The sequence below is a fragment of the Tenrec ecaudatus genome, chromosome X (genome assembly GCF_050624435.1).
Source record: "Tenrec ecaudatus isolate mTenEca1 chromosome X, mTenEca1.hap1, whole genome shotgun sequence".
Lineage (NCBI taxonomy): Eukaryota > Metazoa > Chordata > Mammalia > Afrosoricida > Tenrecidae > Tenrec > Tenrec ecaudatus.
In genome coordinates this window covers 121,845,632-121,870,243 of record NC_134548.1, presented here as the reverse complement: position 1 = coordinate 121,870,243, position 24,612 = coordinate 121,845,632, and the positions used below count along the sequence as shown (strand labels likewise).

General features: G+C 40.9%; 1 protein-coding gene across 4 annotated transcripts in view; it reads left to right on the top strand.

Moving 5' to 3' along the window:
- The window catches only part of MID2 (midline 2), a 133,315-nt gene that overhangs the window by 93,886 nt on the left and 14,817 nt on the right, over window positions 1-24,612 (top strand). For 3 of the 4 annotated variants that reach the window (XM_075539210.1, XM_075539211.1, XM_075539209.1), the window contains 4 exons: window positions 11,019-11,126; window positions 12,583-12,731; window positions 16,754-16,881; window positions 18,458-18,691. In XM_075539210.1, coding sequence (XP_075395325.1) covers window positions 11,019-11,126; window positions 12,583-12,731; window positions 16,754-16,881; window positions 18,458-18,691 — 619 coding nt within the window. The remainder of the gene's footprint in view (window positions 1-11,018; window positions 11,127-12,582; window positions 12,732-16,753; window positions 16,882-18,457; window positions 18,692-24,612) is intronic. The other variant, XM_075539208.1, reaches the window with a different exon arrangement.

Genomic DNA, 24,612 nt, shown 5'->3' with positions numbered 1-24,612 from the left:
AGAAAGACAGGACTTTCTACTCCCGTAAAGAGTTATAGTCTCGGAAGCAAACAGGGGTGGGGCGGCACTATGAGTCAGCATGAACTCAATGACAATGAGTTTGGTTTTATAAGTGACAACCTTCCCCCAAAGCAGATAAATTACTTTGAAAATAAAAAAGTTAAGCTTTATTTTGTTATTTTTATGTAAAGCTAGCAAGGCCATCTTGGAAAGGTGGCAGAGTTTTAAAGATTGTCCCATTTTCCTTTTCTTTTATGTGCTAGAATTTTCCGGATACAATAGGGCTGTGGTATATTCTTGATAGCTGTGGGGGTGGGGGGGCGAGGAGGTGGTGTTGACTGCTCAGTGTGTGTGTATGTGTGTGTGTGTGTGTGTGTGTGTGTGAGAGAGAGAGAGCTCTGAAAGTGTGATCAGCTTTGATTTTTATCTATCAGGCTGTCACAGTGGGCACAATGTGTTGCATAAATATTGCACTCTCTGGAATGCATCATTATAAGAAAGTAATGAATTCTTTTCAGCTCAGTAAGGTGACAAAGCTGTTCATAACAACTTCTTTATAATGGATCCAATGTCCAATTTACCACTCAAGTTTTCCTCTCAAATCCTTTGTGTAGAAAGTGATGGTATACTGAATGAAGCCCATACACATAATACACATACACATATATCAATTCATCTTTAGTCTATTTTCTTGGAAGTTATCCTGTCTGAGGCGGTGGGGTAGTGATCACCTAAATTCTGTTGTGTCTTCCCACTTCGTTGAGTACCAGGCCTTCTCTCTCTAACTGCTTCTCAGCTGAAGTGTTCCTTCACAACGTTATGAGTCAACATGAACTTCCTTGTAATGAACACCAGTACCATGAAGATGTTACTAGTTCCCAGGTATTGAAACGATCAAAGCTGGGCTGCTAATGGAAAGGAGGTCAGTCGCTGAAATCTACCCAGAAGTGCCTCTGAAGAAAGGCCTGGTGACTTACTTCCAACAGTTTAATAGCCGTCAAAAACCCCATATAGTGCAGAATTCTTCTGAAACACATGGTGTCACCAGGAGTTGGAATTGACTTGACAGCAATGGGTTTGGGGTTTGCTGTTGTTTCAGGTGTATTAGTATTATTGTTGTGGTTAGGTGCCATTGAGTTGGTTGGAACTGAACAACACTACATATAGCAGAAAGAAGCACAGCCCGGTCTCACACCATCCTCACGTTAGGTTGGGATGTTTGAGGCCATTGTTGCAGCCACTGTGTCAATTACTCCCTTTTAGGGTCTTCCCCATTTTTGCTGACTCTCTACCAAGCATGCTGTCCTTCTCCACAGACTGGTCCCTTCTGATAACATGTTCAAAGTAAGTGAGACAAGTCTCACTGTTCTTGATTTATAAGGAGCATTCTGGCTGTACTTCTTCCAAGACAGATTTGTCTGTTCTCCTGGAAGTTCATGTATTCTTCAACAACACTGTATTTAAAGTTATCAATTCTTCCTCAGCCTTCCTTTTCTCGTTGCTCAGCTTTCACATGCACTTGAGGCAATTGAAAATTCTATGGCTTAGGTCAGGCACACCTGCATCTGCAAAGTGACATCTTTGCTCTTTAAATGAACACTTGAAGGCTATCTTTTGCAGTAGATTTGTCAAGTGGCATAGACTGTTTGATTTTTCTATTGCTGCTTCTATGGACATTGATTGTAGATCCCAGTGAAGGGAAATCTAGGACAATTCTAAGCTTTTCTGTTTATTGTGATGCTTACTGGTCCAGTTGCAATGACTTCTGCTTTCTTTATGTTGAAGTGTCATCTATACTGTTGTCTCTTATCTTCATCAATAATTGTTTCACGTGCTCACTTTCTGAAAGCAAGATTATGTCATGTACATATCACAGGCTGTTCATGAGTCTTCCCTTCAATCTCGATCTTGCATTCTTCCTCATATAGCCCAGCTTCTTGGATTATTTGTTCAGCATACATATTTAATATGCCTGGGGAAGATATTTAAAATTCCAAAACCATTGCCATCGAATTGCTTCTGCTTCACAGTGACGCTATAGGACCCAGGCTTTGGAAGACTATAAGCTTTGCAGAAGCCGACCACCACATCTTACTTCCACGGAGCAACAAGAATGTTTGAACCCCAGACTTTTCAGTTATCAGGTCAAAGCTTTTGGGTACTGTGGGCTCCTTAGTACTTAAAGATAGTGACATCTCATCCAGGTACTTCCAAGAACCCACAGCGTCAGTTTCAGTACTACTGAGTCAAATCTAACTCATAGTGACCCTTATGGGTTTTGGAGGCTATAAACCTTTACTGGATCAAGCAACCTCAAAATTCTCCCATGAAGCAGCTGGTGAGTTTGAACTGCAGACTTTGCAGTAAACTAGCAGCTTGCTTTTGGATAAACCCAATGGCCTTGCCCAATGCCTTACCCAACAGTACCACCAAAACCAAAACAAATTAACTGCCATTGAATGGATTCTGACTCCTGCATAGTGGCTCATGGGTTTGAACGGCTGACTTTGGGGTTAGAAGTTCAGTGTGTAGCCTAGTACGCCACCAGGGTTCCTTTGCACATGATAGGTACTTAACAAATGTTTTCTGGGGGGGATAAACACTCTCAAATGATCTTTAATGCTGGAATTTCAGAATCCTCTAGATACAAGGGGCAGATCTACTAGGACAGAAGATTTCTGGGAATAAACTAGGTGGGCATTGACTATATAAACAGTAGAAGACACTAAGATGAAGAAGCTAATGAGGAATACTATTGCTACATAAATGAATCCGACTTGAGTCTAGATATAGGAATTATCTACTGCTCCATACATATTGTTCTACCTGCACAGGGAATTTGTCATGCCTTCTGAACTGATGGATGTTACAGAGTGGAGGGGTGTGTGTGTGTGTGTGTGTGTGTGTGTGTGTGTGTGTGTGTGTAAAGACCTTCGGATGTGTTACTGAGCAGAAGAGTATATGTGAATGGGGAAGTTTCTCATAAGGTTGGGTTGGAGGGAAAGTTGATAAACTTTAAATCCAGGAATAAAACCAACTATAGAATGAGAGTATGGGAGGTCTCCCCCAAACTGTCAGGTACAACTCTGCAGTGGAAGCTAAGGTTAAAGGGTCCATCCTGTTTACATTTTAATACAGACTAGAAAAAATACAAAGTTACCCTTTGTGGTTTCTTAAACCTTTGCAATATATGACTTTTGTGATCTCCTACATATTTATTTTCCTGTGATGACCCTCAGTAGAATCCTAAAAGCAGAGGACTTTGTGTTTTGTGTTAGGGAAGTAGGGGAATTGATGAAGACTGGGCCTTACACTGCGGTCAGTCTTTGGGTTGGGAGGTAGGAAAGAGCTTTGGGAAATAGACTAGGCTTTGGGAAATAGGATCATTGAAGAAAAGCATGCAAGGAAAATTCTTACTGTTTTGAGGGAGAAAAGGAATCCTGGTGATGTAGTGGTTTATGAATTGGCGGCTAACAACCAAGTTAACAGTTCAAAACTGCCACAAGAGTCTTTTACTCCTGTCAAGATTTACAGTCTGTAGTTCTACTCCTCCCCTGTGAATCAGAATTGACTCAGTGGCAGTGAGTTTGGGGCTTGGGAGAAGAAAGGAAAAGATCTCAGAGCTCAGAAGAGGACCAGGAGACTTAAAAGGAAGACCCATTTTTCCTATGCCAGGGCCTTGGAATATTGAGGCTGAGACTCTCAGTCTTAAAAGTCTTTTGAGGTGGATAGATTTATACAAGTAGGATGCTAAGATTGCCCTAATAGTAATTTCAGGAAGGACAGATGTTTCCATATACATAGAAACATTTGTCAAGTCCACCTCAGAGAACAAAGGACAAATAACCAGCTGGAGTCTTTCAGAAACCAATGAACAAGACTGTAGATCGAGATAACTCCAGTTGTTTTCTACCAGGAGTTCATAAGCAAGTGAAACATCTCGCTGTATTTTACAACAAAACAGCAGGGAAACAAAATGTCACACCGCTGCTTTCCAGCAACTTCTAAGGTATTTATGTTGTTTTGTTCACATCATGAAGACAGTTTTCCCCTGGAGTATTTTGTGTTCCCCAAACACTAAAGGATCCTGCTCTTTTGGGACTGCTTCTTGACACGGAAATATTTTAATGTCACTGCTTTTGTTTGACCTTCCATTTGAGATGTTGTCTCTTCAACTAATGTTCTGCTCAGTTGGTTGTGTCTACTTGGTTCATCTCTCCCAAATGTAGCTGTCCCAATCCTTCCCAGTCAAGCCCCTCTTTTTCACCTCTGGTTTTCCACTGCAAAATACATTTTCTAGAGAATATGCTCTAGTATCTAGCATTCTTATTTTGACATTTTTATTGCCAAAACAATCAGAAATTATTTTTTTAAGTGTAAGGCAATGTACCAGATACAGCAGAAGGACTAAAACCTTTCCCAAAGAGCTTGTAGTCTAAAGAATTTTGAGCAAGGGAGTGCTCCCCTGTTTGACCTGACCTTCCTACTCCTGCTAACAGACTTGGCTAGGCCCTGTCACATTCCAGTAGCCTAATAACTTGGTTTCTGGGCTTTTGAGTGCTGCTAACTACCTTAGAGCTCTCCAGACGCAAATGGATTAGATTGGATTGTTGAGATTTGTAGGCTGGTTTTTGCCCCTAGTACAGCAGTTCTCAACCTTCCTAATGCTGCAACCCTTTACTACAGTTCCTCATGCTGTGGTGAGCCCCCAACCATAAAATTATTTTCGTGGCTACTTCATAACTGTAATTTTGCTACTGTTATGAATTGGGCGGCCCCTGTGAAAGGGTTATTTAACACCCCCCCCAAGGGGGTCACGACCAACAGGTTGAGAACGCTGCCCTAGTAGATCTCCAGGCATTTCTTCCTTGTCTAGAAGCTCTGGTGACACCTGCTCAGCATCATAGCAACATAAAAGCCCCCCACTAAGAGACAGGTAGTGGCTGGTCTTGAATTCCATTGACTGGGAATCCAACCCACATGGGAGGCAAGAATTCTACCACTAATCCACCACTGCCCTGATCATACTGTTCCAATCTCCGCCCCCACCCCAAACTCAAACCATCATACAATCCTCCTTCATGTACTGAGGACAAAAGGGTAGCTACAGTGATTTTACTTACCATACACTCCCCCACCCCTAAAATGTTTTCCATAGATACTCTATTATCTAAACAAGAAACTTTTATATCTAAGGCAAGTCCCACTTGATTCATACATTTTTCCATCTGTTTTCCCAATGAGAGAGATCATTCCTTGAATTTTCTGTAGATTATAGTGTATATTACTCATTTGGCATTTAATTTAGTCTACCTTGACGTGTTTGTCATTTCATTTGCCAGATGGCAGTTCTATTGAGGGCAGGGCCTTAGCATAATGCTTTATACACAAAATATGCTGCCTGCAAGTGTGATGATACACATGGTGTTGGGGATTTTCGAGGCCTCAGACAGGATAATGAGTGTGGGTTGCAAAAGAGAGACTTTGGAAGTAGATAGTCAGTAATTCACAAGGTTCATGGGGAGGACCTCAACAGATCATTGTTCCTTGATCTAGTTCCTCACTATATTCCAAGAAAACTTAAAAGATTGAAAGCAGGATTTGGGAACTCCTGTGATTTTATGCGGGCACTGAGTGAGATGCAGAAGTCGGAGTTAACTAAGATGTGAACCTGAGTAACTGCAATGATGATAGTAACATTAACAATGTGCTGATAGGAACATCAATGGGGGAAGACGAGTTTGGATTAGCTTTTTCACAGACATACTCAGTTTAGAGTAGCTTTAATAATCAAGTGAAGATGTTCTAGCAGAAAGGACGAGACACTTATTTTTTTTCCATTCAATTTAATTGAACAAAATGATACTGAATATCTATTATGTGCCTGACATCATGATGGAAAATGATACCATCAAATAAGATACAGTTCCTGGCCCCTCGGCACTTACGGCTCAGTGGAGAAGATAGAATAATCAAGTCCTCTGACAGAAACACTAGAAGCACTCAATCCTCTCTGCCAAGAAATTTGGAAAACAGCTACGTAGCCAACCAACTGGAATAGGTCCATATTCGTGCCCATTCTAAAGAAAGGTGATCTAGTGGATTGAGGAAACTATCAAACAATATCAGTAATGCCACAAAGCTCCCTCCAATTGATGTATGGATTATTATAAGAGCTGTAAGAGCCCCTAATAAAAACTCCCATAAGAACTCCCCAAATAGCCACTGCCATCTAGTCCACACCAACTTATAGTGCCTTTATGGGAGTTCTTCTGGAGGTTCTTTCTTTTTTTTAAAGAGCATTTCATTGGGGGCTCTTACAGCTCTTATAGTAATCCATACATCAATTGCATCAAGCATATTTGTACATATTTTGCCATCATTATTTTTTAACATTTACTTTCTATTTCAGCCCTTGTTATCAGCTCCTCTTTTTCCCTCTCCCTTCCATCCTCATGACTCCTTGATCAATTATATATTATTATTATTTTCCTATCTTAACACCAACCACTGTCTACCTTCCCCCACGGTTTCTATTGTTCAGGCCCCTGAGGGGGTTGGAGGGTGGTTATGTGTCGATCATTGTGATAGGTTCCCACTTCCTCTCTTCCTCTCCCCACCTTCCCCGTACCCTCCTGGTATATCTACTTATGGGAGTTCTTTATGGGAGTAGAGAGCCTCATCTTTCTCCCTCAGAGAAACTGGAGGCTTTGAACTGCCGACCTGCAGTTACCAGCTCAACACCTAACCTCTACTCCATTAGGGTCTCCTCAACACTACTACACACAAGTCAAATTCTGCTTAAGATAATTGAAAAGTGTCTGCTATAGTATAGAGGCAGGGAACTGATTCCCTTACAGAAGGGTCGCGGGGAGGAGATGAGCCAGTCAGGGTGCAGTGCCACAATGATGAAATATACAACTTTCCTCTAGTTCCTAAATGCTTCCTACCCCCCCATTATGATCCCAATTCTATCTTATAAATCCAGCAAGACCAGAGAATGTACATTGGTACAGATAGCAAATGGAAACACAGGGAATCCAGGACAGATGAACCCCTCAGGACCAATGGTGAAAGTGTCGTTACCGGGAGGGTGGAGGGAAGGTGGGGTAGGAAGAGGAAACCGATTACAAGGATCTACATATAACCCCCTCCCTGGGGGGCGGACAACAGAAAAGTGGGTGAAGGGAGACATTGGACAGTGTAAGACATGACAAAATAATAATTTATCAATTATCAAGGGTTCGTGAGGGAGGAGGGCAGTGAAGGAGGGGAACAATGAGGAGCTGATACCAAAGGCTCAAGTAGAAAGCAAATTTTGGGGTGTTTTTTTAGACACATTTTTTGAGAATGATGATGGCAACAAATTTACAAATATGGTTGACAATGGATGTATGGATGGCTTGTGATAAGAGTTGTACAAGCCCCCAATAAAATACTTTTTAAAAATAAATTAAAGCCAGATTTAGAATAAGTCGCCTATCACTGCTAAAGTTAGATGGCTCTTGGCTGAAAGCCAAGTGTTTACTTGTATTTTATTCACTGTCCACAGACTTTGGATTATGTGGATCATAACAAATTATGGCTCACCTAACAAAGGATGAAGATTCCAGACACTTAATTGTGCTTATGTGGGTCCTGCATACAGATTACAAAGCAGCAAATGGAACAGAACAAGGGGATAGTGTATAGTTTAAAATCCGGAAAATTGTGTGCCAGAGTTGGATCGTTTATCCTACATATTCGCTCTGAAAATTGAGCACATAACCGGAGAAGTTGTATTATGAAAGAAGAAGGTGGCACCTGGCTGGGAAGAAGATTCATTAACAACGTGATGTACAGATAGCCTTGCTTGCTGAAAGAACTTGAAGCACTCACTGATGCAGATCAGTAGGGATTACGCTTCCATACAAAGAAAGCAAAGCTCCTCACAACTGGATCGATAAAGCCACGTGATACATGGAGAAAAGATGGACGTTGTCAAGGATGTTGTTTGCCTTTGCATACAGGGGAGCAACATTCAAGATGGCAAACGAAAGGTTGCATCGGACCAAGGGGCTGCTGCTGCTAAGGGAAACCGATGGAGTTCAAAAGCCAAGAGGTCATTTGAAGAATGGTGTGCACCAAGTCATGGTCTCTTTAATCACCTCCCATATGTGCCAAAGCAAAGCTGGACAACGAAGAAGCAAGACCAACGAAGAAGTGATACCTTTGGATTATGGTATTGGTGAAAATAGTGACTACACCACAGACTGCCAGAAGAATGAATAAATCTGTCTTGGAAGATATACAGTCAGAATGCTCCTTAGTAATGGGGATGGGGAGATGGTACTTTGGACCTCCTATCAGGAGGGACTGGTTCCTAGAGAAAGACATCATGCTAGGTAAAGTCGCAATCAGCTGAAAAGCGGAAGACCCTCAGCAAGAGAAATACAGCGGTTCCAAGAATGGGTTCAAACATGCTGGTGATTGTGAGGTCAGCACAGGACCAGGCAGTGTTCAGTTTTTTGGTTTATTTGTTGTCGTTTTCTGTTGTACCTAAGGTTGCTTTGAGTCCCAAGTGACTTGCCAGCACAAGCAACAACAAATGACATAAGGTAATAAATAGTATAATTAAATCAATGGTAAAGTAGTAAAGTGCTATGGGAACACACAAGAAAAAAACAAACAAAACTCCCTGCCAATTTCCACCTCATAGCAGCCCTGTAGGACAGGGTAGAACTGCCCCAGTGAGTCTCTGAGACTGAACTGTTTACAGGAGTAGAAAGCCTCATTTTCCTCTCATGGAGCAGCTGCTGGTTTCAAACTGCTGACCATGCAGTTAGCAGCCCAGTGCCTAATCACTGTGCCACTTGGGATCTCTGTGCAAATAGATGGTGATCCTTAGTGATGCGATGGTTGATAAAGGAAAAGTTGTTGGTTCATCGCTGCTCTGCAAAAGAAAGATCCAGTCATCTGGCGCCATAAAGAGTGTAGCCAAGAAAACCCCACAGGAAGTTCTGCTTTGTCATATTGGGTGACCATTAGTCAGAATCTACTTAACAGCCCCCACCAACAACCACAGTAAATTAGAACTAAGGACTCAATTAGAACAAGCCATTGTGTACTAAACAATGGCTATCAGCTTAAAAAGGAGATTATAAATGATAATTTCCAGATCCTCATCAGTAAGAACTAGATGACCCTCATATTTTGTTGCATAAGAGCTCCTTGAACAGACAAGGGCTGTACAGTTAGAGCCAATTTAAGAAGAAAGATCCTGAGTGTTCCTCGATATAAGTCACATCTTTCATTGTGACATTCCCTTGGAAGGTAGTTTATTTCCATTAAATAAGAAACAGGAAGTTAGCAAGTACCTTGGGCATTGTTCTATTGTTGTGCAGCTGAAGTATGCGGAGCAATAGTCTGAGGCAGGAACCCATTGGGGTCAACCTAGCAACTCTGAGACAGAGTTGGACTGGCGGGGACGGTGTGTGTGTGTGTGTGTGTGTGTGTGTGTGTGTGTGTGTGTGTGTGTGTTTCCCAGGCTGCAATCGTTGTGAGAAAAGATGAAGATGGCCAGGTCTTTGCTTCTGCAGAGATGCTGATGAATTTGAACCCCCGGCCTTTTGAACGTCACCACTGTGCCCACAGGGCTCCTCTGGAGGAATGCAGCTCTACCTTACAAATGAAGCGCATCTCGCTCCTGGACTTTTGCTTCTTTCAAGTGAGCCGTTATGTGTTCCTCAGCCCCCTAGAACTCTGGTACAGTGAGTCTTGAGTAGATGCTTGAAATGAGTGTGCTTCTCTGTGTGACTGCTCGGTTGTGGCGGGAAGGGAACTAACCTTCTCCACTCACCCAGCAGTCCACAGGTTTCACTTGACACAACTTGGTTTGAATTCTGCTTTTACTTCCAATTAACCCTGTGATCTTGAGCAGGCAGGTCACTAAGATTCCCCAACCCTCAGTTTCCTCCCTGTATCATGGAATGGTTATGGTAATGACATGTAGTAATGTGCAGTGAGTAAAAGAGGTGGGATCCTTGCCTCTCGTTTTCCTTCTATGCTTCGGCAGCTCAAGGCTTGCCTGTTTTGTTTTCAGCCCCTCCTGGGAGCTCTGGGAACCCTGGTAGTTTAATGGGGTGTGCCTTAGGCTGTTAGCCCATAAGGTCAGTAGTTCGAAACCACCAGCTGCTCCTCTGAAGTAAAGTGAGGTTTTCCTACCCTCCGTAAAGCATCACAGTCTCAGAACCTCACAGGGGCACTGCTAATCTGTCCCATTGGTTTGCACTCTGAATTGGAGTTCATTCAATGGCAATGAGGGTTTTTGTTTTTTGGGGGTGTTTTGTTTTTGAGGAGCTTTGGACCATCTAATAGCAATAGAGGTGGGGGAAAGGAGCAATCAGGAAGTGGAAAGACAACGCGGAATATGGTGGCTTTTTCCTCTCCTGACTGCAATCAAGATATTTCGCTCTGGGAAGTATCCAGGAAAGGGATTCAGCTATCAGACAGCCAGAGTTGAACAATCACCATTATACAGCTTTGTAAACTCCGTCCACACATTTGTATGTCTATAGATTCAAAGGGACCAAGGATGGAAAAGTTTTTTGTTAGGATGGTAGAGGGATGTTGCTATAATATTATTATGCTGGGGGTGGGGGTGGCGATCCTCTTTCTTTTATGGACTCGAAACTCCTTATGCTTTACACCAAAGAAAGGAAAAAAAGAGCAGCAGGAGGATAGGGTACTGGAGTACTGGGAATTTCACAGTGGGAATAACATGCCCCATCTCATCTGTCCTTCTGCCCAGCCTTCCATTAACCATCATGATCTACCAGAGGCCCGGAGAGCTTCCTATGTGTGGTGCTTCAATGCCCTTGCATCATTAATATCATCATCTCTACCCTTCTTCTAGGAGTGGATCTTATGAGGGAGGTATGGAAGAAGTTCTGCATGCTTAGCTGTCAATCTGAACCTTTTAGAGCCAGCAGGGGACAAAGGCCGCAGTCACTGTGTAATATTCTGGACTTTCTTGGCAGGTGAATACTGCTATGCATGAGGCAAAACTAATGGAAGAATGTGACGAGTTGGTAGAGATCATCCAACAGAGGAAGCAAATGATTGCTGTCAAAATCAAAGAGACAAAGGTAAAGCACAGCACTTCAGTGAAGCCCAGGAAGGGTTGACTTGTCAAATGTAAAAGTTTGATCTGGATTATCCCAGTCTGAACTCGAGCTCATGAAAGCAAGAAGAAATGAGGTGATCGGAAGTAAGGCAAAGAATTAACTTTTGACCCAGTGCTACTAACTCAGTGAAAATGATGGCATTTCTGGGGTGTCAGAAATGTTTTAGAGCTTCACTTGGTTGCTGGCTATTTGTTAACATTATATGTATAAACATTCATTCAGTTTTGTCCACTTAGGATTTGGGTGCTTTGCTACAGGGATGTGATCAATCAATGAAAAGAAAAAAGTCAAGGTAGAGATGTGGATCAGGATTGTGGAAGGGCTGATGAATGAAAATGTGAGGTCATTAGGCTTAATCTGAGAGTTGCTGGGAAGTCCCTGCAATTTCATAAGAAAGGAGAAGATTGATTTGGCAGGGGCATTCCAGGTAGATCCGATTGGGCTGATAGTAAGATCAGGACAGTAAGTGAGGAGGCTTATGGAATGGTCCTTGAAATGTATTGATGAATACCTAAGCCAGGATGGTGGAAACACAAAGGGAAAGGTAGAACATCATAGGCATTTGTAGAAAGGCACAGTTAGGAAATCATCAAAAGATGAAGGCGAGAGAGAAATGTGAATGAAAACTTCCAGGTTTCTAGCCTGGGAACTGAAGAAGCCTGGTCAAAAGGTCAGTGTTGAGCCTCCATGCAGCTCTATGGCTTTAGACTTTGGGGCCTGCTGGTCAGTGTTAGTGAGTCTAAGCTCATTCTGTGTGAACAATTTGAGAAGCTATGAGAAACTGGGGTGTGAATGACGAACCCTGTGATGGCCAATATTTGATGCCATGCGGAGTGGTTCCACAGAGCATCACTATGGATGTTTCCAGGAGTACAGATTTGTGAACACAGGTATGCATAAAGATGGGTAGAGATACAGCTACCTGGAAATAACCAATACTTGTTAGGAAAGTGTAGATACTTTTCATTCAGTATATCTGGGAAAATGTCAATAATGGTGATCTCAGGAGAGTAGAGGGTTCTTGCCACGCTTCTCATTTTCGAAATGCCATATAGTGAGCACACACTGTTGTTAAAATCAGAAATACTCATGTTAGTCACAAAAGGAGGAGGTACATAACGGGAGCCTATGTAACTGAATTTGGAGCATCCTAAGTGCACAGGCAGCAGGTAGGAGAAGGAGAGGTTGGCAGGAGAGACATAGGGGTTAGGGTGAGAAGGTGAGTGGTTGAGTACAGGGAGGGACGATGGAATATTAACATGCCTTATTTTTAGAATCACTGCAGCAGATCTACTTTATGTTGTTTTATTGCTTTTAATTAAGCAATGCATGTTTTATCTTTTTAGCACATGTGTTGCCGAAGCAAACACTGCATGTTTTATCTTATATATTTTGTCCTTTTCCTAATTCCTTTAAGGTTATGAAACTGAGAAAATTGGCACAGCAGGTTGCTAATTGCCGCCAATGTCTTGAAAGGTCAACAGTTCTCATCAACCAAGCTGAGCATATCCTGAAAGAAAATGACCAGGCAAGGTTTCTACAGTCTGCAAAAAATATTGCTGAGAGGTAAGTTCTTTATGTTCTTTTGAAATGCTGGCTTTTGTCAAAATGGACCTGGTTAAAGTCACTTAATTCTGTTCAGGCTTGTATCTAGCCACCTGAAGATTTTACAGGCCGGACAGTTGTTAAGCCCCAGCAGTAGATTGGCTTGTGGATTTCCGGAGACCTTATCTCCATCCCTTGAGTCCATCAGTTCTTCTAATGCACGGTTATGTACACGCTCCAGCTACTTCCATAGCTGCCTGCTACTCATTTAGGGCTTGAGCTTTGTAAGCTGATATTGGTTGGTTTCCACCATTTAGTTGATGCCAACTCATAGCTATCCTATAAAACAGGGTAGAACTGTCTTTGTGGATTTCTGAGATGGTAACTCTTTATGGAAGAAGAAAGCCTCATCTTTTTCACAGGGAGCAGCCAGGGGTTTTAAACTGCTGACCTTGTGGTTAGCAGCCCACAATATGATGCACTACGCCACCAGGGCTCCTGGTATTCATATGGGTCAGTGACATTAAAATCACATTGATAGGTGTGTGCACTTACTAAGTCAACTTGCATTCGTTATTGTTTTTCCTCAGAAGTCTGTTAAAGTAATGTAATTCTTAGCCTGGGTATTGTCTTGGACATCTTGGAAAGTCATGAGCCTTCTTGAGGGAAAAAAAACAACAACAATGTGCTTGAAGGATGTACACATATCATTTCAGGAGAGTAAGTCAAAAAGTATTACTATTACGGTTTCCTACATAGATGGACTAATTCTAAACAAAACGTATTTAAACATGTCTTATGCTCAGTGGACTGCAGACATGTTCTCCTGGTAAGACACTTGTTTTAGTCTACTGCAGACAAATATGGGGGGGGGTTCTTTGGAAACTGTTTTTATGAATGTTGAAAACTGGCTTGGTGAGAAAGAGGTCAGGATGCTTGCACTTAGGAGGGTTTTTTTTCCTTTCCCCATCATGCAAGGTACCTGCCTATTCTCCGAGGGTAGCAAGGCTATCCTAGGAGAATTTAATTGGGAAATCTTACTCCATTCATCTTAGAACCTTGGTTTTGTCCCTTCCAACCTCTCTTTGTTCCAAACACTCAAAAAACATTGAAAAGTAACACAATTGGAGTACCTGGCGAAGGCCCAAACTGGCATTTTGATAAGAGTGTAAATCAAAACAAACAAAAAAAAACCTCATTGCCTTTGCGTTGATGCAGACTCATAGTGACCCTATAGGACATAGTAGAACTTCCCCTGGGCGTTTCCTACTGTGATTCTTTAGGGGTGGAAAGTCCTGAATTTCTCTCCTAGAGCTACTAGTGTAAATCAAAGAGTGCAGAATTCTTCAGGGAAGGGTAGGAGAGGTGGTAATACCACCTTTAGATGTGTATAGACCTAAATTCAAGTTCAGAAATAAACCCACATATCTATGCTCACCTGTTGTTAAGGATGTGAAGTCCATTCTGTGTAGAAAGAAGAATCACTTCAACAAATGGTGCTTGGGGAATGCAGAAAAATGAAACAGATCCTTGCCTCACAGCACACACAAAGCAAATTCAAATAGAATTAAGGACCTAAATGTGTAAACTAAATGATTAGGGGTAGTTCTAGCTTTACAAAATGAATTATCTTATATAATAACGTAAACAGCAATAGGATCTCACAAAATTTAAAACTTTTGTTCATCAAAAGTTTTTACAAAAAAAATTAAGAGGAAAGACAAGCTACCAACTGGGAAAATATCTTCAGAAACCATATATTTGACAGAACCATTAAAGGATCAAATACACCCACACTCACATCAATAACAGATTGCCAAATAATTCAGTTATAAAATGGGAAACAAACTTAGACATTTTGCCAAAGAAGACATTCAGTTGACCACCAAAGATACTGAAAGATACTGAGAATCATTAGCTGTCATAGAGATGCAAATGAAAACCACAATGAGCTACTGGTCCACGCCCAGTAAAATGTCTAAGATTAAAAAACCAGCAAATAGATCATAGCTTTAGCAAGGATGTGGTGTTTCCAGCTACCATTACTGAACATTTTGATAAAGGACTCTATAGAAAAATTCTGATCAAAATGGGGGAAATGGAGAACAGAATTTCAAAATCTCTTGGACTATAGATTTCTTGGTGCCATGAAGAGTAGATGAACCCCTAAAACTATTGCTCTGAGGCCATCTTTAAACCTTAAACCCACAGTATGCCTTGAAGTCTTCCTGAATGTGAACAACAATAATTTTGTTTAACTAAGAAACAAGGTTTGCCTTGAGTCTTGTACTCTTTTAAGGACTATCCATAAGTAATCAAATTGACATCAGAAGATTAGATAGGAACCCCAAGGGTCAGTTCATGAGGGAGAAACAAACAGTTCATGAGATGAAAATGGTCATACATCTTGAACACGAAATTGTACATTTAGAAACGGTTGAGTTAGTGTATGCTTTGCTGTAAATGTCTCAAAAACAAGATAAAAATATAAAAATTAAGGAAAAAAGTTTTCTTCCAAATCCCACATTATGTTGATTGTCTCTGTTCTTATTAATTCTCAGCTGGGTTGTTTTGGTTTCTGCCTTTCCATAATTTACTAGTAAACTTTTGGGTGCTTTTTAAAATGTAAGCAGTAAAATGAGACGTGAAGCTCTGAGGAGTGGGGTCATATGTCTAAATTATTCCCTTAGTATATCTTTTCGGAAGTAGAGCTGTGGATTCAACAGGGATCTTAAAACATTTTGATATTTAGTGTTAAATTGCCTTTCTCAATTTTGTATCAATGTATAGTCGTCTTAATAAAAATGTTAGCACTATTGCATGTAAGCCACTTAAAGGGTCTATGATATTGTCACCCTTTGTCATCTAAATGATATGTTAATTTACAGCACCCTGATTTCTAATGTAGTGGAACTTATTCTACATGTTTGTTGGACATTGGTATGCTTTCTTAATATTTTAACTTGTGCTCTTGTTGAGAATATACACAACAAAATATAAAAATCCAACAGTTTCTACATGCATATGTATGTGATATTGATTAAATTATTTTCATTGCACAACCATTCCCACTCCCCTTGTCTGAATTGCCTCTTCTCCGTTACCATAATCTTATTGCCCCCATGTTTCTATCTGATCTTTGGAGTTGCTAGCGTCAATTTGATCCCACATGGATAGATATTAAAAAAGCATACGGTTTGAGGCAGATACGTTTTCTAGTTAAGTTACAAGTATTGGACTTTAAGAAGACTTGAGGGGGGATAGTTTTGGTTTAAGGGTTAAAGGTTATCTCAGAACCATCCATCAAAAATCACTGCCATTGGGTCAATTCTGATTTCAGCGTGACCCTGTGACAGGGCAGAGTGGAACTGCTCCGGCACCTCGACAGGGCCTCCTAGATAGTAAGCGCTCAGTCCTCCCTAACTCTCATGCTGCCGGTGGTGCTCAAGCAGTGATTATTTACTGACACTGTGTCCAGTAGTGTAGATCTCGGAGGGGAAAATAAGACCTCCGGAAAAGTTTAAAGGAACAAGTATAGTAGGTAACACTAGCATAGTATACAATTAGAAAATACAAATATGAAACCTAAATGTTATAAGATATCAAATAAAAGACAATATTTACAGGAAGGCTTTTATTGTCTAACCTGATGGCTTATTGATTAGCATAAAAATAGAGGGAAAGGGAAACAAATTCTCTTCAACTGTGCTTACCCAGCTTTCAGAGGTCTAGTTGGGATGCTCTCTGCCAGATGGAAAATGATGCAGCGGGGAAAAAATCCTGTATTTACTTCTCAGAATTAAGACAGGATGGGGGAGTGTGTTTGAGGGGGGAACATATGTGAATAAATATGGTATAACCCTTAATTGGTTCCTGATGATTAAAATTTAAATGATTTTTCCTTTGGAGAAGCACAGATACATTTTTCATTTAATGAATGAAGTCCTGCAAATCATTTGTTTTTACCTTGTTAAGTCAGAACTCAAACACTGAAGGTTGCAAATCTATTTTGATGTATATTGATGTACTTTTCTCTTTTTCAGGGTCGCTATGGCAACAGCATCCTCTCAAGTTCTGATTCCAGACATCAATTTTAATGATGCCTTTGAAAACTTTGCTTTAGATTTTTCCAGAGAAAAGAAATTGCTGGAGGGGCTAGATTATTTAACAGGTGTGGAAATATTGCACTTTTCTATATATTCAAAAAATGTTCCTTTCAAAATAATCTGAAAAGGTCAATATTTAGAGTAAGAATACTTTGATAGCTTTGTAGACTATACATACATTTATTTAGGCAGGACATATTTTAGTTTGTGTGACAGACACAAAGGATGATTTTACAAATATTTCTGGGCCAAAATTGGTCGGTATGCCATTCATACTTGAAGATAAAACACAATAAATGTCTGATGAGTTTCTTCGTATGAGCCTACCAGTAATATTTAGTTGCTGATTATGAATGTAGAACTCAGGTGGCAATTAAGGAGTATTAGAAGGGTGTTCCAAAGGTGTGCAGGTACCACTCAGATAAACTTGGGAATTAGTAGATTGGGAAGACAAGTGTCCGAAACTACCTGATTTGCAGTCCATTATTCGAAAGCAAGGGGTGCAAGCAGCCCATTAAAATGTGGGCTACCTTCAGGATTATTGAATGACCGATTCATATGGAAAAGCGTACATACGCAATAACTTTGTCCATGTGGCTACTTTTGCTAATATAGCGGAAGCACTCATTTATTGTTCACTTGCTTTGTCCCAGATCCGGTCTGTTAATTTTGTATAATCAATTTCTACCAGTAATTGTCATTCCTGTTTTACTGATGAAGAAATTCATATTGATTTGTAATTGAGCACACTACAAAATATCTATAACGAGACTTGTTTTGAAGTAGAAATCAGTTGAGGACCATGGAATAAGATAAACCACGTGGCCATTTTGATCTAATACCTATATATATATATGTGTTTATACAGTGTGTTAGTGTGGGTACATTAGAGAAACAAATCCACGGAAACTCATATTTATAAAAGAATTTTGTATAAAGGTTCAATGTACATTAAGAAAGTATCCCAACCCAGTCCAGTTCAAGCCCGTAGTCCAACATTAGCCCATATGTCAGACACCTATCTATAAAGTCCTCCTCAATCTCACAAAACACACATAATAACACTGATCGCAAGAGGAAAGCCAAATCAGTGAGCGTGTAAGCATCTCAGTGCTGGCAGGGGTCTCCACAAGGCTGCTCGAGCACCCAGGGCTGCATCGGAGTAGGTCAATGTGGCTTCTCCTCGGGGATGTCTTGTGCAGGAAGTCAACCTTGCCAGCTGCAGCAGGGAACTGGCTAAGGCAGCTGCACCCTGGTCCGATCATCAGAACTCGAAAAGTGAGCCTCACTGAGCCATTTATCTCTCCGCCCTTCAATTAGACCCACATATTAGACCCACATATGTTGGGTTTATCAGCCAGGTTGGCACAATAAACTTAACTATCTCATACAGGTACAGCAAATATTTGGAGCAATCCTTGCAATAATGTAGGTTTATATTCTGTGCTTTAAATATTCACTGTTGATGCGAATGTGGTTTTAGATAGTTTCAGGTGGTACAGCAGATATTACCTAAAGCTTCTCGATGGAGAAAACCTCTATTCTAAGAGATGTTGGATAAGATAGTACAAGTACTATGGTAAACACTTCCAGACCAGACAATGTGCTTTGATAAACCTTCTTTCCCTTCTTTCTTTACAGCCCCTAATCCACCATCTATTCGAGAAGAACTCTGTACAGCCTCCCATGACACCATTACAGTCCACTGGATCTCAGACGATGAGTTCAGCATCAGCTCCTATGAGCTTCAGTACACCATATTCACTGGCCAGGCTAACTTCATCAGTAAGTCATGGTGTAGTTGGGGCCTGTGGCCAGAGATAAGGAAGTGTAAGGAAGCAGTAAGCTGCTCAAGAATGGCCGGGGCGCCACGAGGCAAGTGTTTGTAAGACATGTTAGGTTGTTTAGTACAGTGTTTCATAGACAGTGTAAGCCACCCAGGGCATTGCAAAGACCTTCCTGATGGGTGGCAAGCCAAGTTGTGTGTTTTCTTTCTGGGTGGTCACTGGGGTCACTCCAATTTTTTTATGTTATCCTTAACCTTTTTACCCTTGTTATTCTGCTCTCCCAAGTCAGAGCACTATTCGGAATTTGTTTCTGGGTAGCTAAGCCACCATCATTGCCGATTTTATGTGTGTGGACATCTTTCTCCCTGACTCTTCTTCCACCTCATTATCATGGAAAACAATCATATTTTCAAAGACTGTTATTCCTTTACTGCCCCTATTTATGTTAGTGAGCATAGTGACAGGCTTCTTTTTTTTTTGCCTCTGTGACTCTTTTTACCCATTCTCCCTCCCCCCCCCCCAAGTCACCAAATACACAAGCTGACAACACAAAGGTATTAAAAAGCCACTGTTTAGCTCACATGCTGTGGTTTCACCTTCTGGTTAATCAGAGCAGGATCAACACCTAATTCACTGGTTGGCAGTTGCCCTCAGTGAACTGAGAAACATTGGAAATTACAGCCAGGTTCAAGACTGGAACTGGTTTCTACCCTAATCCTACATCCGTGTAGCCTCAAATCAACATGTTCCTTTACCCTTGTGGTTTTTGCTTCTGTGTCTGAGTTCACTGGTTGGCTTGAGAAGCAGTTTTCTGACTTAACAGGCTTGATAGGTTTTTATTGCCAGTTCTGGGGCAGATGGTGAGGTGGGAAGGGAGAGGACACTTGAGGTCAAATTCTTAAGAAACACTTGCCTCGTGCAGCTCTACCCCAAGCCTCTTGGCCTACATAGTTATGCTCCTGGTTGTTCCTCAGGTTGCAAAGTCATAAACTCACAGGTCTCACCAATACTCTTTGTTTGCACTTATCTGACATGCTCTGAAAAGTCCTTGAGCCAGCAACCATACTGCGCCTTACTGATTTGGAGGGAGCAGTCATCTTGTGGGAGCTGAGGACGTTTCCAAGAAGTAACAAAGAGCTAAAGGTTATCAAGCATATGTTAGACTTTGTAAAGACAACCTAAAGGGTAGTTCTCAGCAATAGAATCATACCATCTTAGAATGTAAGCAACCTTAGAAGTCAGGTAGTCTAATCTTGTCTTCTACCAAACACCCAGTAAATGATGAACCCATCTCTGCTTGAGCAATATCAGTGATGGAGGCTCACTTCCAACCAAAAAGTTGTGATGTATTTACGAATACTTGTCAGTGTTCTCTTTGAAGAGGCCTACATTTTCCTCTTTGTAAAGAATAATGGCAATAACAATTTACACATTTATTTACAGGTTTATTTACATGTGTATTTGAAACTTCCCCACATTTATAATATCATTTAGTTTCGCATGAGTTCTTTCTTAGCCTTATGAGGTGGGTAATTTTGATTCTGTTTTGTAGATGATGAAACTGAGGCTCAGGTTAAGTCACAGAGCTACAAATTGGTGGAGTGAAGATTTGAACCCAAGCTTGTTGGGTTTCAAGCATAGCACTCCTTGAGTTTAACTGCAATTGCCAGTTAGTTCTGGCCTTTTGTGCCCCACTAATAAGATCTAATCATTCACATGACAGTTCTTGAGATAATGTTAGGTAGCTCTTACGTAAGCCACTTGTACATGTTCTCTTTTTCAGCATTAGCAGCATCTGTTCTTTCAATTGCTCTTCACCTGAATGATTTTCAGGCCCTTTACTATATGAATACCCCTTTTACGAACACCGACCTGTTGATCAAAGTCCCTCACTTTTCAAGGAAAGTGAATACAGTATATTCCAGAAGTGGTCTGACCAACACACAGGATAGCTTAAGTTTTCTCATACATCACCCATCCCCCCCCCCTCCTTTGGTGGCCACATTGACTGCTGACTGCTGGCCTAGCGTATTGTTGTGTGCAGCCTACTTGATTCTGACTCCTAGCAACCCTAGGCTGTAATATTTACAAGAACAGATCACTACATTTTCAACCTCTGTGGGCTCACTGGTGGGTTTGAATCAAGAACCTTTCCATTGGTACCTGCACACTTAACCATTGTACTACCAGGGAAATTGACATCTCTAGTTCTTCTAAAGCCAGAAGAAACTGAGGGCCTCAACAGAAACAAAACTCCTTGAATCAATTCCTTTTATATTGTATTTGCTTAGTTGCCTCCTCATCTCTTTATGCCCAAATCCATTTGAATCTCTATTCTGCCTTCCAATGCATTTTCCCCTCCAAACTTGCCTTGTGTATCTTCTTCCAGTTATTCATGGAAATATTGAATAGGACGGGGACTAGGGCTGATAAGATGAAATTGTATTACTAGGAATATATACGAAGGTTAAGGTCTCCGTCCTACCTACCAGCCTGCTCTACTCTGTGTTGACTAGACCCTGAGAGCTATTTTGCATGGCCATGTTGCTTCATATTCTTTATCCAGAAATCCCTTCCTTTTGGCTAGCATTAAATATGGAGAAATAATGCCCTTACTTGCTGATGTTTTGTTTTAGTTTGGTTTTGGGTTTTAATTAATGTTCTTCTCTTTCAACTTTCTTCCCGCCCTTCTAAGATCTTAAAATACCTCAATGGATGCTGTTAGAAGAAGAATGAGAATTCCAACAGATGTTTGGATGTTTGTCTATCTGGTTACTATAGTGTCTCGCCACCATTTCCATTTTCCAGTTTGCATTCTGAAGCCATTGGCCATAACCTTTTTCTGGACCAGGCAGCCTATAATATAGTGCCTCAAAAAGAACGGCTTCCTTTCCCCTTCTCATGCAAAAACTCTCCACCACAACTCAGGTTCCTGGATTCCCTTTTTGAGATCTTTGCCCCTTTCACAAGGCATCTCTTTCCTTTGTTCTTCTGGCAGACCCTGGTACTTTCCTTATTCTTCACCAGCACCATCATTCACATGCACAGATTCTTCTCCAGTTTCCCATATTCAGTGGTCAACTGTCACATGCATGTGAGGCGATTGAAATTTGCATGGCTTGGGCCAGAGGCACCTTAGTCCTCAAAGCGACCTCCTTGCTCTTTAATACTTTAACAAGGTCGTGTACAGCAGATTTATCCAATTCAATACATTGTTTGATTTCTTGACTGCTGCCTCTATGAGCGTTGACATGGATCCAAGTAAGATGAAATCCTTGACAACTTCAATCTTTATTCTGTTGGTCATTATGACGATTGAATATTGACGATAACTGTGAATATTGAAAGTATCTTTGGCAAGACGTTGTCTCATGTGCTTTGGACATGTTATCAGGAGAGACCAGTCCCTGGAAAAGGACACTGTGCTTGACAAAGATGAACTCCACCAAGGGGATGGATTCGCGCGATGACTGCAACAATTGGCTCCAGCCTGTGACCAATTGTGAAGATGGCACAGGAAGGAGAAGTGCTTTCAGGATGTTGTACATAGGGTCGCTGTGAGCTGGTACCAGCTCGATGGCACTTGACAGCAATAATGGCAACTAACTTCCATTACTATAATTCAGTCATTAACCCTATGCCAGCGAGTCTTAGTTGTAAGCAGAGGATCATATATTTGTGTCCTAAATTTTAAAGTTAGAAATGATTTCAAAATTATAGAAATGTTGCCAGACTAGCACAAAGCATGGCCTGATAATCTCTTCCCAGATTCACCTTTAGTTAATATTTTGTCACTCCCCCCCCCATTGACCTCCATTCTCTATAGACACACACATATGAAGGGGCCTCAAAATTATTGTGAAAAATTCTATTAACTTTTAATTACATTTTCTACAAACTTTTTGGAGCCCTCTCAAATATATTTAACTGACCTAATTGAGAGTAAGTTTCATATAGTGTGGCCTTTACTGCTAAATATGTTGCCATACATGTCCTAAGAATAAGGACATTTGTTTTTACATAATCAACAGTCCAGTTATCAACTTTGGGAAATGTAGCATCGATAGAATATTTTTCCTAGTCTACAATTTATACACTGACAATCCAATTTTGGTAAATGGCCCGGTAGAGCTCATTATAACATAGAAAGGACATAACAATGTCCTTTATCTTCTAGGGAACAGGTGTTCCACTAACTTGGAACATTTTTCTCAGCATTTCTCAGCATGTCATTAGTGATGGTGAATGTTCCTTTTTATTTCTTGATTATATTGTTCTTCATTTGGGGCTTGTTTGATGTTCCCTCATGATTAGATTCAGGTTATGCAGCCATGGTTGGAATATTATGTAGATGATGTGTGTCCTTCTTAGAGCATCGTGATGATTTTTCATTGGTGAGGCCAATTTTGATCACCTGCTCAAATTACTGTTGGATTTCTCCATTGTGTAGTTGCTGTACTTTCCTTTGCAACTAATAACCATTCTGTGGCGTGATACCTTGAGACTATAAAAACACTTCCCCCCGTCATCAAGCCCCCACACCTTGTTAGCTTCATGGACAATTCTTGCGGACCCAGTCTTTATTAATGTTGTTGCAAAATAATTTTTCTTCAACTCTGTACCCTCCTCCCACCATAAAAGGTGGCAGTGCGCATCAGCCTTCCCTTCTTTCTCATTTTTTTCTCCTATTTTAGAAGGAGAAACCTTTTCTTTCAATCTTAACCAGGAAACTTAAACCCAAGCAGAGTGATTAGTCACATATTTAACTAGACAGATGAGTCAAAGCTTCAAAAACTAAAAAAAAAAAAATTCATCAGGAGTTACTCCCCACAAAGCCATCTAACCAACTAAGTAGCATCATATACTGGCCATCATTATATTTTCTATTTTATTACAAACACTACAATCAAAAGATAGCAAAATAGATTTTTGAAATGGAAGTAGATGTGTTAACAATTTTTTCAGCAAAATAAATCTTCTCAGAAGCTGAGATGCATAAGACACTTAGAAGAAATGTCCCAGACCTGCATATGAGCCATGACACTATAAATATACCCACATAGTCAACCTGAGACCTATCTTGCTATAGGTATGTAGCAAAGTGCCCGCAAGCGACAACTTCTTGTGGTGGCTTACTCAAGCTTGCCCCAAATACTCGGTTGCTCTTGGTGGGATGGCACTTGCTAAAGAGCAGCTTGTCTGACGGGCCGCATCTGGGGAACTACAATTACATTCACATTGCCTGTGGAGCTTTTCTTTAACTGAAGCATCATCCAGTAGTGAGAAGTGAAGATCTTTTCCCCCTGTCTGGAATACAGCCTTAGAAGGACTCCTATCCAAATTGAGTATCCACTATCTCCTCCATACCCTTAGAAAGGTTCAAACCCCATGCATCTTCTTCAGCTATTTCCAAGATTTCTTATGGAGAGAACATGTGTCTTAGATTTGACCACACAATGCATTTGAATCCATCAGTAAACCTTGCAGTGTGTAGGTGTTCTCTGGTTGAGCTGCTAAGGCCTGATGTGGGAAAGGATGACTGTGTTTCTTTCCATCTCTGGATTTCTTTTCAGAAAACAAGAGCGTCAATGATGATGTCAATGAGGGAAGGCCCTCCTTCTTTTACAGTCGGCCAATCTTCCTTTAAATATGTTATTTTTCTTTAAATATATTCATTTTCTTCTTTATCTGCCTATCAGGATGGACTTGTGATTCCCTCATTTCAGTGGTGTCCAATTCTTTACGGCTATTCTTTCTTTGGGTGCTCAAGTCATTCCACGTTAGCCAATCACGGAACCTAACAAGCTTGCCCTGTGCAGTACGCAGCTCCTCTTTTTAAACTGATATTTCATTGTGTTTTCATTGTAGGTTTACACAACAGTGCAGGTTCCCATCCAACAATTTCTACCCAAAATTGTTCAATGACAATGGTGACATTCTTCATAATGTGTATGTTGTTGTCATTAGGTTTCCATCAAGTAGGTTCCAACTCACAGTGAACGTGTGCAC